Source organism: Parambassis ranga, chromosome 16, assembly GCF_900634625.1.
Source record: "Parambassis ranga chromosome 16, fParRan2.1, whole genome shotgun sequence".
Lineage (NCBI taxonomy): Eukaryota > Metazoa > Chordata > Actinopteri > Ambassidae > Parambassis > Parambassis ranga.
Genome location: NC_041036.1, coordinates 19,331,370 through 19,355,178, shown reverse-complemented (window position 1 = coordinate 19,355,178; position 23,809 = coordinate 19,331,370). Strand labels below are relative to the sequence as shown.

Genomic DNA, 23,809 nt, shown 5'->3' with positions numbered 1-23,809 from the left:
CACCAGCTACTAATTCCAGCTAAAAAAAGTCTTCCAAGTCGTCTTTGTTGTATTTTGGTGGTCTGTAAATAAAAGCCCATAGCACAGGGAGAGACGGGCCATGCTCAAACATATTGACTTCAAAGCTGGAGTAAGACGATGTCGGAGTGAGTTGTTTACAGATGTATTTATACAGCGTCACTCGGTCACTTAGTCACTCAAATATGGAGTTGTATCAACCACATTTGACCACTTGAGGGTGTTATTTTATTTTGATATCATTGGAATCTACAGTACTGTAAATACAGCATTGCTTTCTTACACATTCAAAGGGAATTAAACCTGGTTGAATATAAGGTGTATGATACACACTAGAAATGCATTTCCCGAAGGAAATGTGAGTTTGATTGCTGCTGCTGAAGCATTGCTTTTAATTGTTAGCTGAATGATCACCCTGAACTGCTTGAGAACCTGACATCTGAATTAAACTTGTTGAAAAAAGGCTGAAGAATCTTATAACCTGATAAAACTGGTGACTTTTTGAATAATATGAAGCTTGATGTCTTTAAAGAAAAGCCTTAATATCCACCATGTGAATGGTCTGAGGCTGGAATAATACCTGAAGCTTATACGATTGAATGTATGAATATAGCAGATATAATGTTTAATGTGTTTATGTATGTCTCCATGGAAATACACAAATGCATAAATATGTGACATTGGGTCCTTAATTGCAGCCTTCAGACACCAAACAATTGTTGAGCTTGCTGTGAGAGAAACAGCACCACCTAGAGGGAAAAAAAACAAACCACTGCCTAATGCTTACTTTTATTCAACCTTCAATACAATGGATGACAGTACATATTGCTATTGGAGTGACCATTGGTTGTACACTCATTTTAAGGATGCATTCTGGGATACATTGATGAGAGTATACAGGGTCTAAAAATTATAACTGCAAGATTACACAGCACTACAGCATGACAAATATGGTGAGTAGGGGGCAATTTTAGATTCAATACATGTTACGTCCTTACAGTTTGTTGATAACACTAGTTCATTGTTAGGACTTTTAAAACAATATCTAAACAGTCAATTTTTTCATTTCAAAATAAGACAAAAAACTTACAGTTTGTTGATAACACTAGTTTATTGTTAGGTCTGAACTTTTAAGAAATTTTCTAAACAGCCAAAGTAGTTTTTAGGTCCAGTTATTGTGACATTCCAAGCTGTGACATTTCCCAGCCTGGGATGAATAAAGTAATTTTATTCTATTCTACTTTTATTTTGAAACATGACAAAAAACTAAACATATCAACATTAGCATTGTAGCTGAAATAGATTCAGAGTCTCATGTTCAGAATTGATCTACACTCACAGAGACTTTCACTGGTAAAATCTTCAGAGTAGAATTATCCGTAGTGTGAATGTGTGCAAACATCCTCTCAGTGAAAGTGTGTGTGAAGGTGTGTATGCATGTGTTAGTATCAGGATCAGAGAATACCAGCCTTCCTCTGTTCCAGTCCAGGGTCACCCCGATCCTTTTCAGCTTCTTCTGGATGGGGAGGATAGTGCCTGAAGCTCCTGACCGTGCTCCGTATTTACCTGTATCGAACCATATTGCCCACAATCCAGACAGTTTTTTCCCCTTCCTCATAGACTCTGCTGACACACCAAGTTCCCAGTGTGTGCTGTCTCCAACATGGACCTCCCAACTGTGAGTCCCTGAGTTAAAGCCCTCAGAATTTAGGACAGATGAGTAATGATCAAACCTCTCTGGATTATCAGGAAGCTTCTGTGTCTGTCCTCCTTTCACGATGGTCAGATCCTCAGACAGGATGAGGTCTGGATGAGCAGCGTTTGGGTCCAGGATCAGAGGAGTGTAGGAGACCATATCCTTCATCTTGTTCCAGATGTTGAAGGTCAAGTTGCCCAGGTGTTTGGCCTGGTCTATCAGAGCTCCTGAGGACAGCTGTGGATCCTCCAACAGGGGGCAGTGCTGGACTCTTTCCACTGCAGCCTTGTAGTTGTGCAGGAATGAGACATCTTTCACTCTCAGGTCCTCTTCTGTGGCTCTGACTGTGTCTGAAAGAGCTGCTATCTCTCTGCTCAGAGCCTCCACCTTCTTCTTCATCAGCCTCCTCTTCTGCTCCTCTTCCTCCCTGAGTGCAGCCATCCTGGCCTCCTCTTCTTCTGCTAGAAACCGGTGGAGCTTCTCAAACTGCTCCTTAATCTGCCTCTCTGTGTGTCGGGCCTGGGCCTTAATGTGTTCTGTTGTTTGATCAAACTTCTCTTTAGCTTCTTCACAAACCTTTAACCACTCCTTTAAGGGCTGCAGAGTTTCCTCAAGTTCCTTCCTGTGTTGTTGTGCAGCTTCATCGATGGGTCTGAATCTGTGCTTGGAGTGTTTTTCTGAATCTCTGCAGACAAGACACACTGGCTGCTGATCGTCCAGACAGAAGAGTTTGACTTTCTCAGAGTGCAGACTGCAGAGAGCCTCTGAAGGTTTTTGATCGCTCTGTTGTAAGAAGCTCTCACACAGATTCTTCAGAACTAAGTTTACAGGAGGTTTAGACTTCGAAGATCTCCTCTTACACACTGGACACTCATGTGTTGGCTTTTCTCTCCACCAGCTCTGCAGACAATCTTCACAGAAGCTGTGGCTACATGACAAAAAAACAGGAAGTCTGAAGATGTCCTGACAGATGGGACAGCAGAGATCCTCCTCTGATCTGGAAGCCATTTATTCTGTTTATCACAGCAGCAGACCAGCAACCAGGAAACCAGTCTCTGTGTTATTCTCCTTCAGAAAGTTACACTTCCACACTGTCCTCAGCTCAGACAGCAGCTTCCAGTGTCAGTAGTCTCAGAGTTCCCAGAGTCCCCTCCTGTCCCCACTGCTGCAAATATTTTGTCTTGTGGTCAAGTGTTTTCGTCTTGTCTCTCAGCATGTGTCCAGCTCTCCTCTGTGATGTGGAATAAAATCTTGTTTCCTGATTTTTCAGTTGAAGGGGTGAGGCTTTGTCAGAGGAATGCAGAGGATATACATGTTTTTCTCCGTGCAGGTTTCGACATAGTTCATTCCAGTCTGACTGGTTGGTCTGGTGTGTCAGCTGAGGAATCTGCACGATCCATGTTGTACTCCGATGTGTACTTTAAAAACAGTTTGAGGAATCTCCACTCTGTACTCAAATTAATTCACATTTTCATGAATGAAATAAGTTTGTTAGTTTGATCTCCTGTCAATCAGCAACATTTTTGGCTTTCTACTGCAGGGACCAGTTGACTGAAGCTATGTACTGTTTCAGGCCATTTGATTGTTTTACAAAGTTATACCTGCTGTATGTGTCTGCTAGACGTCAGTCTGGTGCAGTAAAACTGAATCTCAGTGTTTTACGAAGATGCTGCACCTTAATATTAACTTCTTGGCACATATAGTTTGTTTTTGTGAATAAAATAATTTCTACTATATTTTTTACCTTTCAAACTCTTATTTTGCTGCAAGTAAGGGACAGTGATCCCCTGCATTAAGGCAATTAAAGGCTCCTATAAAATCTGCATCATTATTATGGGTATCAGTTATAGTTGTTTGGGGGTTAAGGTTCATATTGAGTGTTTTATATGAATTTAAAATTCTTAAAAGGCAGCAATAATGTAAATGGAATTTAGGGAACTAAAGTGTTATCAAAACAATATCAGGAGCCAGAGCGATTAAAGCTGGTGCTACATTACCTAATATTCTCTTTACAACCAATTCATTGCATGCTTTCAAGTTAAAACAAAAAATAATAACTGAAAAAGCATTTTTAGAGGAAGAACAAACTGTATTGTGAAAGTATTTGCTCTAAATTGCTGAAATCTGAGCTGTTGAAAAAGCTGGAGGTGAATTGTTGAAGAAGTTTTCTATATTAAAGTTTAATAGAAGGCACTGTATCTGAAGCTGAAAAGAAGTTAAATAATGTTCATGTTAAAATGTATAATATAGGAGATAAAACATTTTCTGATTTGGCAATCAGCTGAAGTTGTATCTGAACCTGAAAAGCCTGGTGGTGAATCATTTTAATGTTCAAATGAGGACATTTAAAAAACAACTTTTAATTTTTTATAGACTGACATTGGTCAATGTCCTACTGTTAACTCCTGTTTGACTCCTGGGACTTGTTTTCAAAGTCCATGTTACATCATTTGATAATTGAGCAGTTAAAGCTCCTCTGTGTGTGCCTGTGTGTGTCGGTGGCAACGTGTGCATCCCTTCCTGCAGCCCCTCTCTCCCTCTCGGGGCAGTTATAATGCAGATGTCCGGGTTTGCAACCTCCCAAACAACCGCTTACAGGAACCTGGAAGTGGAACAAAATGGAAACATACGAAAAAAAATCCAAAACTGTATGAATAGCAAAGCTTTGCTATTACAAGTGTACAATTTTTATATTACTGATGTAAAAGATGTGGAGACCGGAGCGCGTTAGAAAAGTGTGAGATTTTCTTGGAAAATCCTTGTCAGTTAATTGGAACTCTATGAGGCAGTGCAAGGGACTTTGTTCTGAACACATGTTCCTAAACCAAAAAGGTTTCAGCTTTGAGCCACAACACAAGAAAGCCAATAGATTTTCCTTTGAAATTGTGAAAAAATATCCCTCTTTGAATGAAGCTGCAGGTGTGAGAGCAGGTTAAAGAGACAGTAACCTGGTTTAGTTTTTTACTTCTGTCATTTTGACGATGACATCACATGAACATTCCGCAATGTAACTCCATGTCAGTCACACTTCTGTGAAACCAGCCTGTCCAGTTAGGATCAACACTGACTGTGAATCAGTTTCAGCTGCTGTTGTGCAAATGGAACAGACAACAGGTGGAAATGAGGCAGTTATCAAGACAAGCCCTATAAAGGAGAGGTTCTGCAGGTGCTGACCACAGACAAGGAATAACCCAACCACATAGCATCACTTTCAGACGGTACAAGGATATAAGCTGGCCTAGAAGCTTATTGTGCAATTTCAGATGATATAATCTGTAATGAAGGGCCTCTTCATTACTACTAGCAGTGTCTGCTAGCTGATCGTTGGTTCACCTTTAACATGTAGGGAACATGATTTTGTTTGTGTAGTTGCAGTATGATGATCGATAAAATAAAATCACAGCACGCCGTAACATAGAATAATTGTTTATTATTATTGAATTGTTTGACTTTTCTCTGGCTGTAGGCATTACCTGTAAGACACAAAAACAGATTGCTAAATTAACTATACAATGATTGGACTGTGTGAGGGTTAATGTGAATTGAATGTTTTAAGTGCTAATGTGTCAGGAAATAGGTGCAGGGGGGAGTGTATTTGTTGATTGAGTGACAATTATAATTATGAGTTTTAAACTAGCTTTTAACATAATAAAAAGGAATTCCATTTATTTATTGCACATATGTATTGCATTGTATTTGGTGTAAGATAAGATAAGATAATCCTTTATCATTCCCCCGCAGGGGAAATTCACACTGTTACAGCAGCAACAGCACATGTAAGAAGAAAAAATATATAGAAAAATAGATAAATAGAATGAACACAAGGTGAATGAATGCTTGATTAAATACCAGAATAAAGTGACTTGAGTACTAAACTGTTAGTGCACATGATGATCTGGTATGGTCAAAATGAACACAAGGTGAATTAATGTTTGATTAATTAACAGAATAAAGTGACTAACAGAATAATAACAGAATAAAGTGACAGTACTGAACTGTTATTTTTTATTATTATGCACATTACGATCTGGTATGGAAAAGATAACAAATTACATTATATAAATAACAGCTGCAAAAAAATAAAGTTATTGTATTGCATGACCAAGTTATTATACAGGAAGTAGTGTGGTCTTAGCTAGGAGTGGATATATATACACACATATACACATGTGCTACTGTGAGCAGGCCTGATTGTACAGTCTGACGGCAGCAGGTAGGAAGGACCTGCGGTAGAGCTCCTTCACACAGCATGGATGGAGCAGCCTGTCACTGAAGGAGCTGCTCAGTGATGTGACAGTGCTGTGCATGTGGTGGGTGGTGTTCTCCATCAGGGAGGATAGCTTTGCCAGCATACTCTGATCTCCCACCTCCTCCACAGGATCAAGTGGGCTCCCCAGAACAGAGCTGGCCTTCTTTATCAGTCTGTTCAGTCTCTTCCTGTCTGCTGCTGAGGTGCTGCTGCTCCAGCAGACCACTCCATACAATGTCAATGTCAATGTCAGTTTTATTTATATAGCACATTTATAAGGGCGTTGCCCACCAAAGTGCTTAACATTAAAATACATAAAATAAACTCAAACTGATAGAATACATAAAAGAAATAAACTGCAGTAAAACACAATAAAACACAGATACAATCATGAAACATAAAATCCCAAAGAGCTGCCAATACTCACGCAAAGGCCAAGGTGAATAAGTAAGTCTTAAGTAGAGATTTAAAAGTGGTGAGGCCATTTGCCGACCGCACAGCTAGAGGCAGAGCGTTCCACTGAGTGGGAGCCACGACTGAGAAGGCCCGGTCACCTCTAGTTTTTAAAAGAGATCGGGGGACCTCCGGAGCCATTTGGTTAGCAGACCTAAGAGCTCTGGAGGGCCAATGCAATACCAGGAGGTCTGATAAGTAGTCCGGGGCCAGCCCATGCAAGCACTTAAAAACGAATAAAAGAATCTTAAAATCAATTCTGTGCTTCACCAGTAGCCAGTGAAGTGAGGAAAGCACTGGGAAATCTTTGGCACCAGCAACACACATGATGTTTTCCACAGTAGTGGTACCTTTGCCAACCTCAGGCTTAGGTTGAACATGTGCTCAAAGATCCCACACAGCTGTTCAGAACAGGACTTCAGGAGCCTGGCACTGATGCCGTTCGGACCTGTAGCTTTCCTCGCCTTGATCTTAGTCAGCTAATGGGTAAGGTGCATAGTTGGGTAATTGTAAAATGGAGGGAGAAGGAGATCACCTATCAGGGGATGGGCAAGGGCTCCAGGTGTGGCAGCAGCTATTTAGGGGGGTGTATTGTTTTGTTGTGCTGTCAGGACCACATGCTGCCTGTGGTTCCCAGCATGTGGGTACATTTTTTGATGTTTGTACTGTGCCTGCTAAAATAAATATCAATGTAGACTGCACCTCCACCTCTGTCTCAAGCCTCCTACTTGTAAAGTCAAGCCTCTACACGGCCATCCTAACATAATCCATCCATCCATCCATCTTCTACCGCTTATCCGGGGCCGGGTCGCGGGGGCAGCAGTCTAAGCAGGGACACCCAAACTTCCCTCTCACCAGACACCGAGGCGTTCCCAGGCCAGCCGAGAGACATAGTCTCTCCACCGCGTCCTGGGTCTTCCCCGGGGCCTCCTCCCAGTGGGACATGCCCGGAACACCTCCCCAGGGAGGCGTCCAGGAGGCATCCGAACCAGATGCCCGAGCCACCTCAGCTGGCTCCTCTCGATGTGGAGGAGCAGCGGCTCTACTCCGAGCTCCTCTCGGGTGACTGAGCTTCTCACCCTATCTCTAAGGGAGCGCCCAGCCACCCTTCGAAGGAAACTCATTTCGGCCGCCTGTATTCGCGATCTCATTCTTTCGGTCACTACCCAAAGCTCATGACCATAGGTGAGGGTAGGAACGTAGATTGACCGGTAAATCGAGAGCCTCGCCTTCCGGCTCAGCTCCTTCTTCACCACAACAGACCGGTACAGCGACCGCATTACTGCGGAAGCTGCACCGATCCGTCTGTCAATCTCCCGCTCCATTTTCCCCTCACTCGTGAACGAGACCCCGAGATACACAAACTCCTCCACTTGGGGCAGGAGCTCTCCTCCGACCCAGAGAGGACAGACTACCTTTTTCCGGTCGAGAACCATGGCCTCAGACTTGGAGGTGCTGATTCTCATCCCAGCCGCTTCACACTCGGCTGCAAACCGTCCCAGTGCACACTGGAGGTCCCGGCTCGATGAAGCCAACAGGACAACATCATCTGCAAAAAGCAGAGATGAAATCCTATGGTTCCCGAACCAGATCCCCTCCGGTCCCTCACTGCGCCTAGAAATTCTGTCCATAAAAATTATGAACAGAACCGGTGACAAAGGGCAGCCCTGCCGGAGTCCAACATGCACTGGGAACAGGTCTGACTTACTGCCGGCAATACGAACCAAACTCCTGCTCCGGCCATACAGGGACCTAACGGCCCTCAACAGAGGGCCACGGACCCCATACTCCCAGAGCACCTCCCACAAGATGCCGCGAGGGACACGGTCGAACGCCTTCTCCAAGTCCACAAAACACATGTGGACTGGTTGGGCGAACTCCCATGAACCCTCCAGCACCCTGCGGAGGGTATAGAGCTGGTCCAGTGTTCCGCGGCCAGGACGAAAACCACATTGCTCCTCCTTAATCCGAGGTTCGACTATAGGCCTAATTCTCCTCTCCAGTACCCTGGCGTAGACTTTCCCAGGGAGGCTGAGGAGTGTGATCCCCCTGTAGTTGGAGCACACCCTCCGGTCCCCCTTTTTAAAAAGAGGGACCACCACCCCGGTCTGCCAGTCCAGCGGCACTGCCCCCGATTGCCACGCGATGTTGCAGAGGCGTGTCAACCAAGACAGCCCCACAACATCCAGAGACTTAAGATACCCAGGGCGAATCTCATCCACCCCCGGTGCCTTGCCGCCGGGGAGCTTTTTGACTACCTCGGCAACTTCAGCACAGGTGATGAACGAGTCCACCACTGAGTCATCAGCCTCCGCTTCCATAATGGAAGGCGTGTTGGTGGGATTGAGGAGGCCCTCAAAGTACTCTTTCCACCGTCCAACCACCCCCTCAGTCGAGGTCAACAGCTCCCCACCTCCACTGAATACAGTGTTGGCAGAGTACTGCTTCCCCCTCCTGAGGCGCCGGACGGTTTGCCAGAATCTCTTTGAGGCTGACCGATAGTCCTCCTCCATGGCCTCCCCGAACTCCTCCCAGGCCCGAGTTTTTGCCTCTACAACTGCCCTCGCTGCAGCACGCTTGGCCTGCCGATACCTATCAGCTGCTTCAGGAGTCCCACAAGCCAACCAGGCCCGATAGGACTCCTTCTTCAGCTTGACGGCATCCCTGACCTCCGGTGTCCACCACCGGGTCCGGGGATTGCCGCCACGACAGGCACCAGAGGCCTTGCGGCCGCAGCTTCGGGCTGCTGCATCGACAATGGAGGTGGAAAACATAGTCCACTCCGACTCAATGTCTCCAGCCTCCCTCGGAATCTGGGTGAAGCTCTCCCGGAGGTGGGAGTTGAAGATCTCCCTAGCGGAGGGTTCGGCCAAACGCTCCCAGCAGACCCGCACAGTACGTTTGGGCCTGCCGGGCCCGTCCAGCCTCTTCCCCCGCCAACGGATCCAACTCACCACCAGGTAGTGATCAGTTGACAGCTCAGCCCCTCTCTTCACCCGAGTGTCCAAAACACAAGGTCGAAGGTCGGCTGACACGATTACAAAATCGATCATCGACCTCCGGCCTAGGGTGTCCTGGTGCCAGGTGCACCGATGGACAACCTTGTGCTCGAACATGGTGTTCGTTATGGACAAACCATGCCCAGCACAGAAGTCCAATAACAAAACACCACCCGGGTTCAGATCGGGGAGGCCGTTCCTCCCAATCACGCCTCTCCAGGTGTTACTGTCACTGCCCACGTGGGCGTTGAAGTCTCCCAGCAAGATGACAGAGTCCCCGGTTGGGGTGCCATCCAGCACCCCTCCCAGAGACTGTAAGAAGGTCAAGTACTCTACACTGCTGTTCGGCGCATACGCCGAAACCACAGTGAGAGACCTCTCCCCAACCCGGAGGCGCAGGGAGGCGACCCTCTCACATACTGGGGAAAACTCCAACACATGGCAGCTAAGCTGTGGGGCTATAAGCAAGCCCACACCAGCCCGCCGCCTCTCACCATGGGCAACTCCAGAATAGAAGAGAGTCCAACCCCTCTCAAGGAGTTGAGTTCCAGAACCCAAGCTGTGCGTGGAGGCGAGCCCGACTATATCTAGTCGGTACCGCTCGGCCTCCCGCACAAGCTCAGGCTCCTTCCCCCCCAGCGAGGTGACATTCCATGTCCCCAGAGCCAGTTTCTGTGTCCGGTGATCAGGTCGCCGAGGCCCCCGCCTTCGACTGCCACCCAATCCACTCTGCACCGGCCCCTTACGGTTCCTCCCACCGGTGGTGGGCCCATGGGAGGTCGGCCCCACGTCGCTCCTTCGGGCTAAGCCCGGCCGGGCCCCGTGGGGAAAGGCCCGGCCACCAGGCGCTCGCATTCGAGCCCCAACCCCGGGCCTGGCTCCAGGGTGGGGCCCCGGCTGCGCCATACCGGGCGACGTCACGGTCCTTGATTTTGTTTGCCTCATAAGGGGGTTTTTGGACCGCTCTTAGTCTGGCCCATCACCCAGGACCTGTTTGCCTTGGGAGACCCTGCTGGGGGCATTAAGCCCCCGACAACATAGCTCCTAGGATCATCTGGGCACTCAAACCCCTCCACCACAGTAAGGTGGAGGGGAACATAATGTAACATACCTTTATTTTCAGACGCTCACTCCTCCAAATTTTTAATAAAGTAGAAGCCATTTCCTGCATTCTGGTGGATTTCAACAGCTATTTTACCAACAGACGTAAAGGGTTAACTCAACAACTATTACTGAGAGATTCAATAATAACTCCTTATTTATTTCAAGCAATGATGACAAATACAAAACAAACTGAAAACAAAACATTTCTGTCAGCCTCATGGTGGCACTACACTAACAGATTATTATAACAAAATATGTTTACTTCTGTTACTCTTTAACCTCTGTGCCACCATGACTTTACCACAAAAACACATTTCTGTTTCACTGTATTCCCAAAGAGACCATCAGCTGGACTGTCAGATTTTAGAGACAGACTTCACAACACAGATCAGATTAAACAGATTAGAAACAGATTACTCAAAGCCTCCAAAAAAGCTGCAAAGAGTTGCACGACAGCTAACTTAGTTCACAATGAATCTGTGCTGATTTGTCTGCTTGTGTTGATCAGCACACACAAGCAGTTCAAAAGAAGTGACTGAAACACAAAGGCAGGGATCAATATAGAAGGAAACCCGCTCCCTGTCTTTCACTCCTGGCTTGCCCTATATGCCATAACATCTGCTGCGCTTACTATTATTTAGGACCACACAGAGTGACTGTCACATGCAATTAGGATATAAGGATAGGAAATTCACAAAAGGGAACTTTGGGCATACCTTTGATGCCCAAAGTGCCCTTTTGTGAATTTCTGCACATGCCTGTGCCCTTTGTTTTTGTCAGTTTGTCCTGTGTTTCAACGGATTTGAACTGCTGAACTAATTCGTTGCTATCGGATTGTAAAGAGAAGTTACACTAAAAATAAAAAGTGCATCAGAAGGAAATCTCCTACCCTACCTTTAATTGTATACAGCTTTTTAAAAATAGATTTGTTTTCCAAAATAAAGATGTTAAATATTCTCCTGTAAGTCCAGTACACTGTGTTTTCTAAACTATGTTATAAACAGTGAGGTTAGCCCCTGATCTCCAGTGCCATGTGTGTAATTGCACACAGCTCTCTCAAAGCAGGTGTAAGTTAATGCTTCTGTCCTCTGTACCTAAATAGAGAAGGAGAGCACTGGGGCACTATAATTTCACCCCACTATGGCTGCCGATTTGGAAAGTACCTGCTTGATTCTTTAACGTTTTTTTTTCTCTCTCTCAGGATGGTGACAGCATCTCTGCTGCATTGCATCATAATCTGCTGGTATAAATTGGTAATGATGAAAAAGGGAACTGAAGACAACACTTAGGGACCCAGTAGGTTTTGCCAGCACTGGATCAAGACCATCAAGTGTAAGAAGGATGGAGAATGTTCACTATGTCAACACAGGTGATAATGGAAGAGGAGAGACGAAGAAAGAAAATGTTCCATCAGGTCAGAATACATACAATACAATAACATTTTGTAGACTTATACAATAATGACTGGTAATGGAAATATACAAAAATGGAATCTGTCAGCAGTGTGTGTGTGTGTGTTTGTGTGTTTGTGCGTCAAACGAAAAATTAACAAATCTTATGTGTGTATGACATACATGATTTTTCATGTTTTTTTTATAGTTTACTTATTTCTTCCTCATTTCTTGTCCGTTCTAAATCTTGTCAACTTAATTCACATTGTTATAAAAATAACAATAACAATAATAGTAATGCTACTGTGGGAAAATGTAACATCAGTGAGTCTCAGGAGTTTCCAAAGAAATCTAAAAATACTTCTCAACTTCCTCTTTTGTGACACAACAACTCTGTGTTGTAAACTGATTAAATACAGCAAATAAAAGACAAGCAAATACATTATTAGTTTGATGTTAAATGGAATAATCTTAATGTTTTTCTCTGTTTTAAGGAGGATCCAAAATCTTCATGTTAGTAGGAGTGAGTTTTGGCCTGCTCTGCATCATACAGGCTGCCCTCAATGTTTCTCTACGACTGCAAGCTGGTGAGTAATGATTTCCACATTACAGCAAAAATAACAGGAAGTTATGCAGATTCTCGAACTTAATCCCTTTTCATATGGCTATATATAGTAGAGCTGATTATTCCTGTTCACCCTCACTGACTCACTTTACACAGGAGATTCTGCATAAATCAGACTCAAGTGTTGCCATCAGCTGTCACTGTCGAGTCTCATCAGAGACATATGCACAATCTGCACATGCGTAGAGTCGCACTGCTTCTGTCAGCCGAGTGGCTCTTTTACTCCACAAAATGGCAGACCCATGAATTAAAGTAGGAATTAAACAGTCGTGTAAACAGTTTCTTTAATGTCCGCTATTTTAACTGCATCATTGGGATTATTCTGAACTCATTGTTGCAGTATTCACTGAGATCATTCTGAACAGATTTAGAGTAGGTATTTATAATTATTATTATTAATATTATTATTAATATTATTGTTGTGTTTCTAGCAGGGATTTCAAACAAAATACCTAGCAATGTGACCATGATGTCATCTGATGATATCAGCAACCTGATCATGGAGCGAGACGAACTGATCCAAGAAACCAATCAGCTCAATCAAGATAAAAATCTACTGCTTCAAATGAACAGCCAACTGAATGAAATACAACAGCAGCTGAATCGTGAAAAAGCGACACTGGTTCAAGAAAAAGAGCAGCTGAAACGTGAAAAAGCGACGCTGGTTCAAGAAAAAGAGCAGCTGAAACGTGAAAAAGCGACGCTGGTTCAAGAAAAAGAGCAGCTGAAACGTGAAAAAGAGACGCTGGTTCAAGAAAAAGAGCAGCTGAATCGTGAAAAAGCGACACTGGTTCAAGAAAAAGAGCAGCTGAAACGTGAAAAATCGACACTGGTTCAAGAAAAAGAGCAGCTGAATCGTGAAAAAGAGATGCTGGTTCAAGAGAAAAACCAGTTGCATCAAGATAAAGATCAACTGGAAAAGGACAAGAAAGAACTTCAAGGTATTAACACCAACCAACAGCTTCAGATACAGGAACTCAGAGCACAAAACACAGGTAAGTCCCTCTGCATATTGTACATACTTTATCTCAGACTAAAATGTTTAAATATATGTGTCCAAAAAAGTTATAACTACAAACCCTTATAATGTATATTTAACCAGTAAATCAGTCCTCTCATCTTTTGTGTTGTTGTACATGTATCCCTTCTTTTGGCCATTATGACATTGTGTCCATTTCCTTGCAGCACCAAATGCCCAAGGTTGTCCCCAAGGATGGGTGAGATTCCAGTTGAGCTGTTACCAGGTTTCCTCTCATGAAAACACCTGGTACTTTGCCAAACAAGACTGTGAGAGTAAAGGTGCTCATTTGGTGATTATTAATGGTCAACAGGAAGAGGTATTTGTGATGTTTATTTCCCTGCACATTGTCTTTTTAAGCCATCTTGTCTTGCCTTGTTCTGACGTGCTTGAATGACATGTGACTAAAACAGATAAAGCTTTCAACCACACTTCCTTCCCAATAGAGCAACATCAGAACCATTGGGTCTTTTGACTTCAGTGGTGTCACAATGTGGCTCGGCGTGAGTAGTCACTATGACCCTGATACCTACTCATGGATATGGAAATGGGTGGATGGAAGTTGGTTCAACAACCCGTAAGCACTTTAGATTTGTATTTTTCTCAAAAGGCGTTGGCATATGGAAGCCGTATTTAAAAATGAAATCAAATTACACTCATACATTTATGAGAAAAATAACCAAACCTGTTATCTTCCTTTTCTAGGGAGATATTTCAGATATCTCATTTGCCTGGTTCATTTGCCTGGTGCATATATCTCCATACACCTGTACACAATGGCTTGATCCCAGACAACTGTCAAGCTCTACACTATTGGGTGTGTGAGAAAGAGTTGCAGAGCAGTCCCTTTAGACTTAAATAAATGCATACAATTCACAGTCAGCTACTTTTTTATCTCTGGCATTTTTGGTTTTGCTGACCTGTGAAAGTTGAACCACTGAAAGAAGTCTGATTCTGAAAACAGTAAAAAAAATAGTAAAGAAGAAGAAGAAATGTAAAAGGACCTAGTATGAATCTGCTAGTAACTGTCTTTTTGTTAGTATCTATCTGATGAGTTTCTATACAAATGATTTCCTTCTATTTCTGTACACCCGATACTGCTTAAAAAATCATGCTTGAATCTGCAGCCCATTACTGAATTGATGTTTTCTACTACTTCTAACCAGTATGGTCGAATGACTGGGCAGTCCCAGGAGTTTTCTTTATTTTTGGTGTAATGAAAAATCTATATTTTTCATGTTCATGCTTGTGATGTCCAAATCTTCCTTCATTCTTTTTCTAAAATTGGTATTTTTGCTTCCTTATTTGGATTTAACATCAAATGTGGTGACTGTGGGCACCAATAAAATCTAGTGATCAATTTTCTATTAATGTAATGTAAGTAAGTCTATCAGTATGATAATTAGATATGTGTAACCTTTTCCTGTTTTTATATCACCATTAAACTGGGCTCTAACATGTAGGTACCTAAAGAAATCCTGCTTTTCTAGGTCATATTTATCTTTCAGTTTATGAAAGCTATCGTCATCCTTCTTTATTGGAAATAAGACGGTATGTAGTGATTTCTCTGAAGGTCCAGTACGGTACATATTCTTATCTCCTATTGATAGGTTATATCTAACTAGGATATTTCTAAGTTCTTCCATTTAGCAATGTAATTTGGGTTGCACTAGTAAATTAAGTTTCTCACCTGTGCTGCTTTATAATAATTCTCCATATTTGGCAAAGAAATCTCCCCTTCTTGTCAAGTGGAGTTGAAATGGTGTGATATGTACTTTTAATCTTTTACAGTTTTTATAACAATCTAAACCATGTTATATCTGTTCTGTTAATCTTTAAAAAGGTTTATATAATCGTCTGTTTCAAAGGTAACATCTGGCTGAGGAGTTACTAAATGGGGAGTTGAAACTTAGGTCTACGTGACCAGATTAATGTTCAATGGAAAGTTGGAAAGAATAAATTAATGAATAATGCAAGAGTATGTGATAGGACATTTGCAGTGGGACAAAATATTGTTCAATTGGTCAAGAAACATCCGCAGTATGATGATGTTTGGAAAATAGGTTGTCTTTGCACCAAGGACTATAAAAGTTTGAGTAAAAGGGCTTAACCTTGGATTTCTACACCGGACGAGGACTGTGCTGCGTGCAGACTGAGCCAACCCCTCTGCAGTGCTATTTTGGCTTTAAAAGTTTTGTCTGTATTCCCCCTGCTTAGCAGGCGAAGTTGGACACTTCTTAGCACTTAGCACTTCTTGGACTTTGTACTGAGTCGAGAAAAGAAGAAGAAGACATCTTGGACTTTGGGGAAGTGCGGACTTACAGGTCCGCGAACCGACTTCGCCACGGCAGTGACTGATCGGGTGTGGCTGCTCTGGGCCCGTGGCACACTCAATTCTCCAAAAGGATTTTCGAACAGAATTGGACTTTTTTACCCCTCATCCCCCAGCCAGCTCATGAGTATCTTATTTGAATGATTTTATGCAGAATCGATTTTATTGAGAAATGATGATGATTTTTATCTGTATCATGATGATTTAAAATACATTTTAATTTGAGTACTTTTTTGATGATTTTACTGATTTATTTGTTTGCATTTATTCAGATTTCGGGAATTACTCAATTTGATTTTACGAGCTGTTGCTTTGCTTGAAGCTGAACCTGCATACAAAATAAATATTTTTAAAATTCAGAAATTCTCTTGTTTTCCCTAGTGGTAGTCTCATGGAAGTAAAATTCTAGGTAACCATTTTTTAACGTGTTCCAACATTTAGCTCTTGCAGTCACACTGGTTTTGAGTCCACTAACGTTCATTTCCTTAGGGCTTATTTTCCAAGCCTTTAAATTTTAGCATGGCATGTACCAAGTGCACAGATCCAATAGGGGTATATTACTACTACCTGTCAAATCTATTGGTTCTGACCTTTTGATAAAGGTGTCAATCACCGTAATCAACCCGTCCATTGCGAAGTTATGAGCCTGCATATTTGTCGAGGTATTAGCTTAGCATTAGGTGGGCGTGGCCTATCTGCTTTATACATCTATTATAACCTCTAGATGTGTAATAATGCATGTATACAAGTAAAACTGATGTAAATAGAAGTGATGAACACCAATAGTGACTTAAAAGTGAAATATATAGTTTGGTTCATTAAATTTTAAGACCTTTAAAAATTTCTGCATAATTGGCCGCATATATTCTCCCTCAGCTTGTCTCTCAGTTGGTGTTGCACCCTCCGCAGCTCAACTCTTCTTCTTGTTGAGTAGAGTCTTCAGGTCACTGGTGATCCATGGCTTGTTGTTAGGAAAACGGCAAACTTCCGGCACTGGTGGAGACCGACTGCTGCTTGCAACGGCTCCTGCTTACGGTCTCTTTTTTTTCCTACTTTTTGCTATTCTTCACTTTTATTTTTGTACAAAACTTCTCTCTACACACTTGTATAGTATGGTACTGTGTCCCTGCAGTGTTTCTGCTTTTACAACAACATCCAGCGCAACAATGCATGAAGCGGCTCATGGACATTGAGCAGGTGGACTCTTACAAATACCTGGGTGTTCACCTCAAAACAAACTGGACTGGACTCACAACACATTGCACTGTACAGGAAGGGCCAGAGCAGGCTCTACCTGCTGAGGAGACTGCGGTCTTTTGGAGTGAAAGGGGCACTCCTGAAGACTATTTATGACTCTGTGGTGACATAGAGTCATTCTGTACGGTGTGGTCTGCTGGAACAGCAGCATCACTGAGAGGGAGAGGAAGAAGCTGGACAGAGTCATCAGGAAGTCCAGCTCTGTCCTGGGCTGCTCTCTGGACTCAGTGCAGGAGGTGGGTGACAGGAGGGTCCTGGCAAAACTGACATCCATGCTGGACAATGAGTCCCACCCCCTGCAGGACACCCTGTCTGCACTGCAGAGCAGCTTCAGTGGCAGACTGCTCCGCCCTCGGTGTGTGAAGGAGAGATACAGAAGGTCTTTCCTTCCTGCTGCTGTCAGACTGTATAATAAACACTTCTGATAGGTGGAATATTCACACACCACAGTGTACAATAAATTATTTATTTAGTTTTTGATGCACTATGTACAGTTTTCTTATAAACCACTTCTACCTCCTCTCACCTGTGCAATAACTGTTAATATGTAAATTTTATAATGTATATATCTTTTTGTTGGTAGTCTATTTTATAATGTATGTAACTTATCCCTTGCTGTCTGTATGCCGTTGAAAAAATGCAATTTCCCCATTGTGGGACTAATAAAGGTTTCTTAATCTTTAAACCATCCAGGTGGGCATAACGGTGTCCTCACAGAATTTGATGTATTCTGTGATGCAGTCCATCATACCATTGATGTCCTCCTCATGAGGCTGGCAGAGTGCATCCCAGCCTGTGCACTCAAAGCAGTCCTGCAGCCTCCTGTGTCCACCTCCTCACACTCCTTGTGGACCCAGGCATCCTGTGCATTAGCATACAGCAAGTCCAGAGTTTTTTTGTCCCTAGAGGAGCAGTCCACATACTGAGTGAAGTCAGCCAGCATTCTGAGTCGCAAGGGCAGCAGTCTAAGCAGATACACCCAGACTTCCCTCTCACAAGACACTTCCTCCAGCTCCTGTGGGGGAATCCCGAGGCGTTCCCAGGCCAGCTGAGAGACATAGTCTCTCCACCGCGTCCTGGGTCTTACCCGGGGCCTCCTCCCAGTGGGACATGCCCGGAACACCTCCCCAGGAAGGCGTCCAGGAGGCATCTGGACCATATGCCCAAGCCACCACAGCTGGCTCCTCTCGATGTGGAGGAGCAGTGGCTCCTCTCGGTGACTGAGCTTCTCACCCTATCTCTAAGGGAGCGCCCAGCCACCCTTCGAAGGAAACTCATTTCGGCCGCCTGTATTCGTGATCTCATTCTTTCGGTCACTACCCAGAGGTCATGACCATAGGTGAGGGTAGGAATGTAGATTGACCGGTAAATCAAGAGCTTCGTCTTCCGGCTCAGCTCCTTCTTCACCACAACAGACCGGTACAGCGACCACATTACTGGAGGAGTTTGTGTATCTCGGGGTCTCGTTCTGTTAACATGATAAAAATCTCCAGTGATAACCATGAAGGCATTAGGCTGCTGCGTCTGCGTAGTGCGGATGATGTCAGCGGCGGCCTCGGCATCAGCTGATGGAGGAACGTAAGCGTTGACTACACTCACTCTGCAAAATAGTAAGACCGTAGAACGCCTGGTTCCGGGGGAATCTGGCTGACATGCACATACAATAAGATTAGAAAGGATTACTTTCTGGACATGTAAATCAAACTATTAAATTGTAACAGAAGTGAAAACATTGTCCATTTGCTTTCCCTATTTTTTATTTAGTTTTTTAATTTACATGTTCAAAATAAAATAATCAAATCAAAGTCATGTCAGTACAGCCACACAATATATATTTTAGTGTTATTATCTTTAATCTACATTAATGATAAAACAGACACACTACATCTGCAAGCTAAAGTTTTTTCTTTTATCAAAGGAGTTAAAAACCAATAGTTTTGTTGTGTATATGTGTTGAGGGTAGTGGTGTTCTGTGTTTTGGGGTTGTTGGTTGGTCCTCCTTCCTGAAAGGGGTTCTCGGTCCCCATGGTGGGAGCACAGTGGAGTTTGGCTGGAGGCGGATCTATGGCACCTCACTTCCTGTCGGTCCTCCTTCAAAGCTGGAGCGCGACTTACCTTCGACACTGGATTGTCTCCTCTCGTGGTTCTTAGGAATGATTTTCTATGATCAGTTATATTTTTGGAAAGAGATCTTTTTGAGAAAACTCACGGTGCTCTCCGCTCTGTTTTCAGGTACGAACCTCTGGATTTGTTGTGCTCCTCCAGCCAGTTGTCTGCGCCTCGCCACCTCATCCTCACATCCAATATTTTGCACTCACTTGTAAATATTAAAATCACAGCAAAACGCCACCCTTCTTGTCCTGCTTTTGGATCCTAAACTGAAACCCTTACAACTTTCTTGTGGATGTTGTCTTCATGGAAAGATGCAACTACTCAATCGCTTCCCAAGCCATACTAGCCTCCCTCCATAGCAACAGTCTGCAGTGGTCACAGATAATGCCACCTAATGTCTAAATGGCATACAGGGAGGTCCTGAAAGGAGTGATGCCAAACAGTGTCCATGTCACCTGCCTCTGCCATATCTTCAATCTGGTGGGAGAGACCTGGCAACATTACAAATACTTCTCTGATGCTACCTCACTTGTAACATGGATGAGATCTGTCTTCTTCAAGAAGCCTGCCAAAAAGCGAAGATGGGTGGCCTTCCTCATCAACAAGGAGTGTGTGCAGGCCAAGGTTCCTCCTGAGGCTGTGTGTACCAGATGGAATAGCTGGTTTGAGGCTGTCAAGTATTATTCAGGCATGCCAGTTGGCACTGGGACACACATCCAGCCAGAGATGTGTACAGGCTGACAACGGTCTTTGTTCCCAGACAGGCTCCAGCAATGAAAAAGCAGATTGAAGCAACCTTCAACCTTGAAGCCCATGGCTAACCCCTCAGCAGAGCTCAATCCAAAGTGGATGGCCTATCAGCAATGTCTTTCCAGGGAACCCCAACTGATATGGAGCTTGAAAACTACTGGAGAGACCTGAGTGCAAGATTCCGAAGAGTTGCTGAGATGTGCCCTTCATCTACTTCCCAGTCAGCTCAGTTGATTGTGAGTGAAGCTTCAGCAAATACAAAACTCTTTTCAGGGACAAGAGAGAGATACTCACAGCTCGCACAGACTGTGGAACAGAGAATGGGGTTATGGCTGCCGTACAGTACTCTCTCAGCACCCTTCACCATGACCATAGCGATTGCTATGCTAGTGCCAGAAGCCATATGTTTGGTTCTTCTATTAGTAAACAGCACATTGAGTCCCGGTGGTCAATACTCATAACAAATCATGCTTGATTAAGCTAAGAAATGCTTCTTTTCTATACCTTAAAAAACCCTTCATAAGTAACAGGAAACACATCTTTTCTTCCACGAGGATACATCACACAACTGACATACTCAACCACAGATGATCTTCCACTAATGTAAATAACCGTGACGATATTAAAGACAATATTTTGATAATTAGCCTATAATGACAAAGACATTTTAGAGTGAACAACATACAGGATCTAAAATTTAGACACAATCATTTGATTTGAAGCAAACTTCAGCCTTTCCTCTGACTTGTTCCTTCTATATTCAACGCTCTTCAATGATGGCATTTTTGGGGCTGCATTCAACGCAGCAACACAAACAGAGAAAAACTAGTTTTGTTGTGTTTTTGTACCCCATGTGTTACATGAGTGACATGCATATAATCTTATAATCTTAACTATAATCTAGTTAAATGTCTTTCTGCACGACATGCAGAAATTTGACAATGGCACATACTTCGTTCCACAATGTGGACAGTACATGTTTCCTGCAAGAACACAAAAGCTTGGTCCCAGTTCTTCAGGGGGTCTGTTCTTCATACACAGTGGGCTTAGCCTTAGGTTGCAATAGATCCATCTTGTCTGGACCATGAAGACCGCCTGTTTATGACTGTGTAACTATCTCACACAGCCCCCAACAGAATCTCCTTTCCAAAGCTTGTGCTGTATCTTAGGGGTTGATTCTTCCCTGAAGGTGTTGGTAAAAAAGGTTTTTTTAGAGGCCTTGGTGCCTTCAGAACATTAACAGTCCCTTCGTCCTCCCTCATCTGCTAGTTCTGGTCCCTCCCAATCAATTCCATAGTCTTCCAGATACTCCTATGTAGAAAAAGACATGTGCTCAATAAGATACATTGAACGCTAATGGCACCACTTGCAAAGTAGTTTGTGGCAATGAAGCCATATTATCAGTGCATGTACTCACATAATGGCCTTATAGAGTTAATCAGTTTCTATAACATGGCTGAGATTGGATTGCTGCTTTGTAATTGTCCCTGAATCCAAAGTTGTTGATGTGCTCTTCTGTGTTCCGTATTCCGATGGAATGGCGATCCCATGCTTGCTTGAAAAACCCTAAATGTCTATTGATCCTTGGACATGAAGTATTAATTTTTATAAGTGTCTATTATTATTTTTTTATATTTATTATTACTTTTAATGTGTTAGTAGATTTTATAGAAAATCAAAGTAATTATACTGAATGTATTAAGATTTAATTTCATTTTGTGTCATATAATATAACTTTGTTTTCTGCAGTTCAGGTTGTGGCAGATGAGATCAGTTGTTTTTCTGCTCTCTGGGGATATGGAGGATGGTACAAGATAGTCATAAATTCAGACCAAGGACAGCAGGACCTGTGACATGATAAAAGCCAGATTCTATAGGAATGTGTTTTTCTCCTGAGTGCTCCACAGGAGTGTGTGTGTATAATTACTGTGTCTGTCTCTATAAACAGCCCGGTTTGCCCAGTGTAAGGTTAGATTTGTGTTTTGTGATGCACATGAAGGTTTTAAAGGATGTAACCGCCTCCTGCTCTGCAGAGAACCACAGAGAACTGTCAAATCTGTTTGATGTGCTTCTCCCCATGCATAAAACATAACTTTTTAATAGTCATTCCAGGATCTTTCGTTGCCATGACAGTGAAACAGAAACATTTGCATCATTCTACATACGGTAATCAAGCTCAGTGCTGGTGACAAAGACATTTACCTTATCAATATTGTGACAGTCCTTTCCTGCCATACCTGAGATGTGTGTGTCCTTGCATCGGTGTGTGGGTTATCATGATCTTATGGATTTATCTTTGTATTCTTTGGGTTTTCTCTTCGTGTTCCCTGTGTCATCATGTGTTTCTGACTGTGTGATGTTCTCTGTAGTTTAGTCTGTTTCCTGTTTTACTTTGAAAGTACTGTCTGCCTTTGTCTTTTCTTTGTGTTTCCAGCCTGTTTGGATTACCTGCCGCGCCCTGATTGTGTTCACCTGTGTCTTGTTGTCTTGTCTATGTAAGTCCTGTGCTCCCCTTGGTCTGTGCCAGATTGTATTGGTGCCTGTTTCTACCTGATGGTCTTTGTTGGTTCTCCAAGTTCCTGAATTTTATTTTGTTAGTTTGTTTTGTTTTAGTAAGGGTTTGTAAAGGGAACACTAAAATAAAACATCCTTGTGTTATCATGAAATATTCCAGTTAACAATCTTCATTTATTACATAGTTGAGAACAAAATAACATAAAAATGATTAATGTAAATCAAAATTATTATCCCATGGAGGTCTGGATTTGGAACCATATTCAAAATAAAAGTGGAAACTCACTTTACAAGGGCCCTCATACCACCCTCATGGAGTCTGTTTCTGACAGTTTGAGCAGAAACATGCATATTAGTGGCCTGCAGGTCATGTTGCAGGGCTCTGGCAGTGCTCCTCCTGTTCCTCCTTACACAAAGGAGGAGGTAGCGGTCCTGCTGCAGGGTTGTTGCCCTCCTACGGCCCCCTCCACGTCTCCTGGTGTACTGGCCTGTCTCCTGGTATCTCCTCCATGCTCTGGACACTGTGCTGACAGACACAGCAAACCTTCTTGCCACAGCTCTCATTGATGTGCCATCCTGGATGAGCTGCACTACCTGAGTAACTTGTGTGGGTTGTAGACACCACCTCATGCTGCCTCTAGGGGTGAGAGCACTGAAAAAAATGCAAAAGTGTGATTGATTTGGTGCCCTGTGTGGTTTGTGACATATAGCTTACACTTAGGTATGCCATCTTTACAGCTGAAGAAATTGGTTAATTTTCTATTTCTATAATAGTGCAGTAATGATTTCAGGTAACTTTTTTTTATCTTTGTCGAATACAATACGGGGATACGGAAGGGAAGGTTGCAACAACGCCACCTGGAGACTTGCACCCTAGGAAATTCTTAACACATTTATTTGAAATGTAAGACGCACAGGTTCATTACTGAGGCAGAGTGGGTTAAGATTTTTACAGATATATTTGTTTTATACACCTGTTGGTGCTATCCTCTGTTCCCTTAGCAGGTAGCTTTGGCCAGAAGCAGATTTAGTCAGGTTGTACGCAACCTTCACTGGGTGTTTCGGCCCTCAACCACAACACCCTCCAGTTGGTGGGCTGGCAGTGAGTGGCCAGCTCACTGCCCATCTGCCCCTGGCCTCCAGCATTTCTCCTCTCTCTTACTCCAGATCCAACACGAGGCACGCTGTGCCTCTTCCCCCATTCGACGGACAGCTTGCTTCTTACTTTGCTCATCTAGGCCTAGAGCAGAGAGTAAATTCCATGCTAACTTAGCCAGGAAGCCCCTGCACC

At 43.4% G+C, this 23,809-nt stretch overlaps 2 protein-coding genes across 3 annotated transcripts; one reads left to right on the top strand and one right to left on the bottom strand.

Moving 5' to 3' along the window:
- Positions 1-1,190: 1,190 nt before the first annotated feature.
- Positions 1,191-2,941, bottom strand: LOC114448278 (nuclear factor 7, brain-like). Its single transcript, XM_028425130.1, has one exon. The coding sequence runs from the start codon at positions 2,720-2,722 to the stop codon at positions 1,337-1,339; it is 1,386 nt and encodes a 461-aa protein (XP_028280931.1). The 5' UTR covers positions 2,723-2,941; the 3' UTR covers positions 1,191-1,336.
- An 8,866-nt stretch (positions 2,942-11,807) lies between these two features.
- On the top strand, positions 11,808-16,002 carry LOC114448795 (oxidized low-density lipoprotein receptor 1-like). 2 transcript variants are annotated; one of them, XM_028425978.1, is made up of 6 exons: positions 11,808-11,933; positions 12,405-12,497; positions 12,970-13,530; positions 13,721-13,872; positions 14,000-14,130; positions 14,259-16,002. In XM_028425978.1, the coding sequence occupies exons 1-6, from the start codon at positions 11,861-11,863 to the stop codon at positions 14,413-14,415; spliced, it is 1,167 nt and encodes a 388-aa protein (XP_028281779.1). In that variant the 5' UTR covers positions 11,808-11,860; the 3' UTR covers positions 14,416-16,002. The 2 variants fall into 2 exon arrangements, with proteins under 2 accessions (XP_028281779.1, XP_028281778.1); XM_028425977.1 differs by having other exon boundaries at positions 12,967-13,530.
- The last annotated feature ends 7,807 nt before the right edge of the window (positions 16,003-23,809 follow it).

Excerpts from the sequence above, each read along its gene's own strand:
- LOC114448795 (XM_028425977.1), top strand. The coding sequence starts at position 11,861 with ATGGAGAATGTTCACTATGTCAACACAGGTGATAATGGAAGAGGAGAG. Across the intron at positions 13,531-13,720 it reads ACTCAGAGCACAAAACACAG|CACCAAATGCCCAAGGTTGT; the intron begins GTAAGTCCCTCT and ends ATTTCCTTGCAG. Across the intron at positions 13,873-13,999 it reads TTAATGGTCAACAGGAAGAG|AGCAACATCAGAACCATTGG; the intron begins GTATTTGTGATG and ends CCTTCCCAATAG.
- LOC114448278 (XM_028425130.1), bottom strand. The coding sequence starts at position 2,722 with ATGGCTTCCAGATCAGAGGAGGATCTCTGCTGTCCCATCTGTCAGGAC.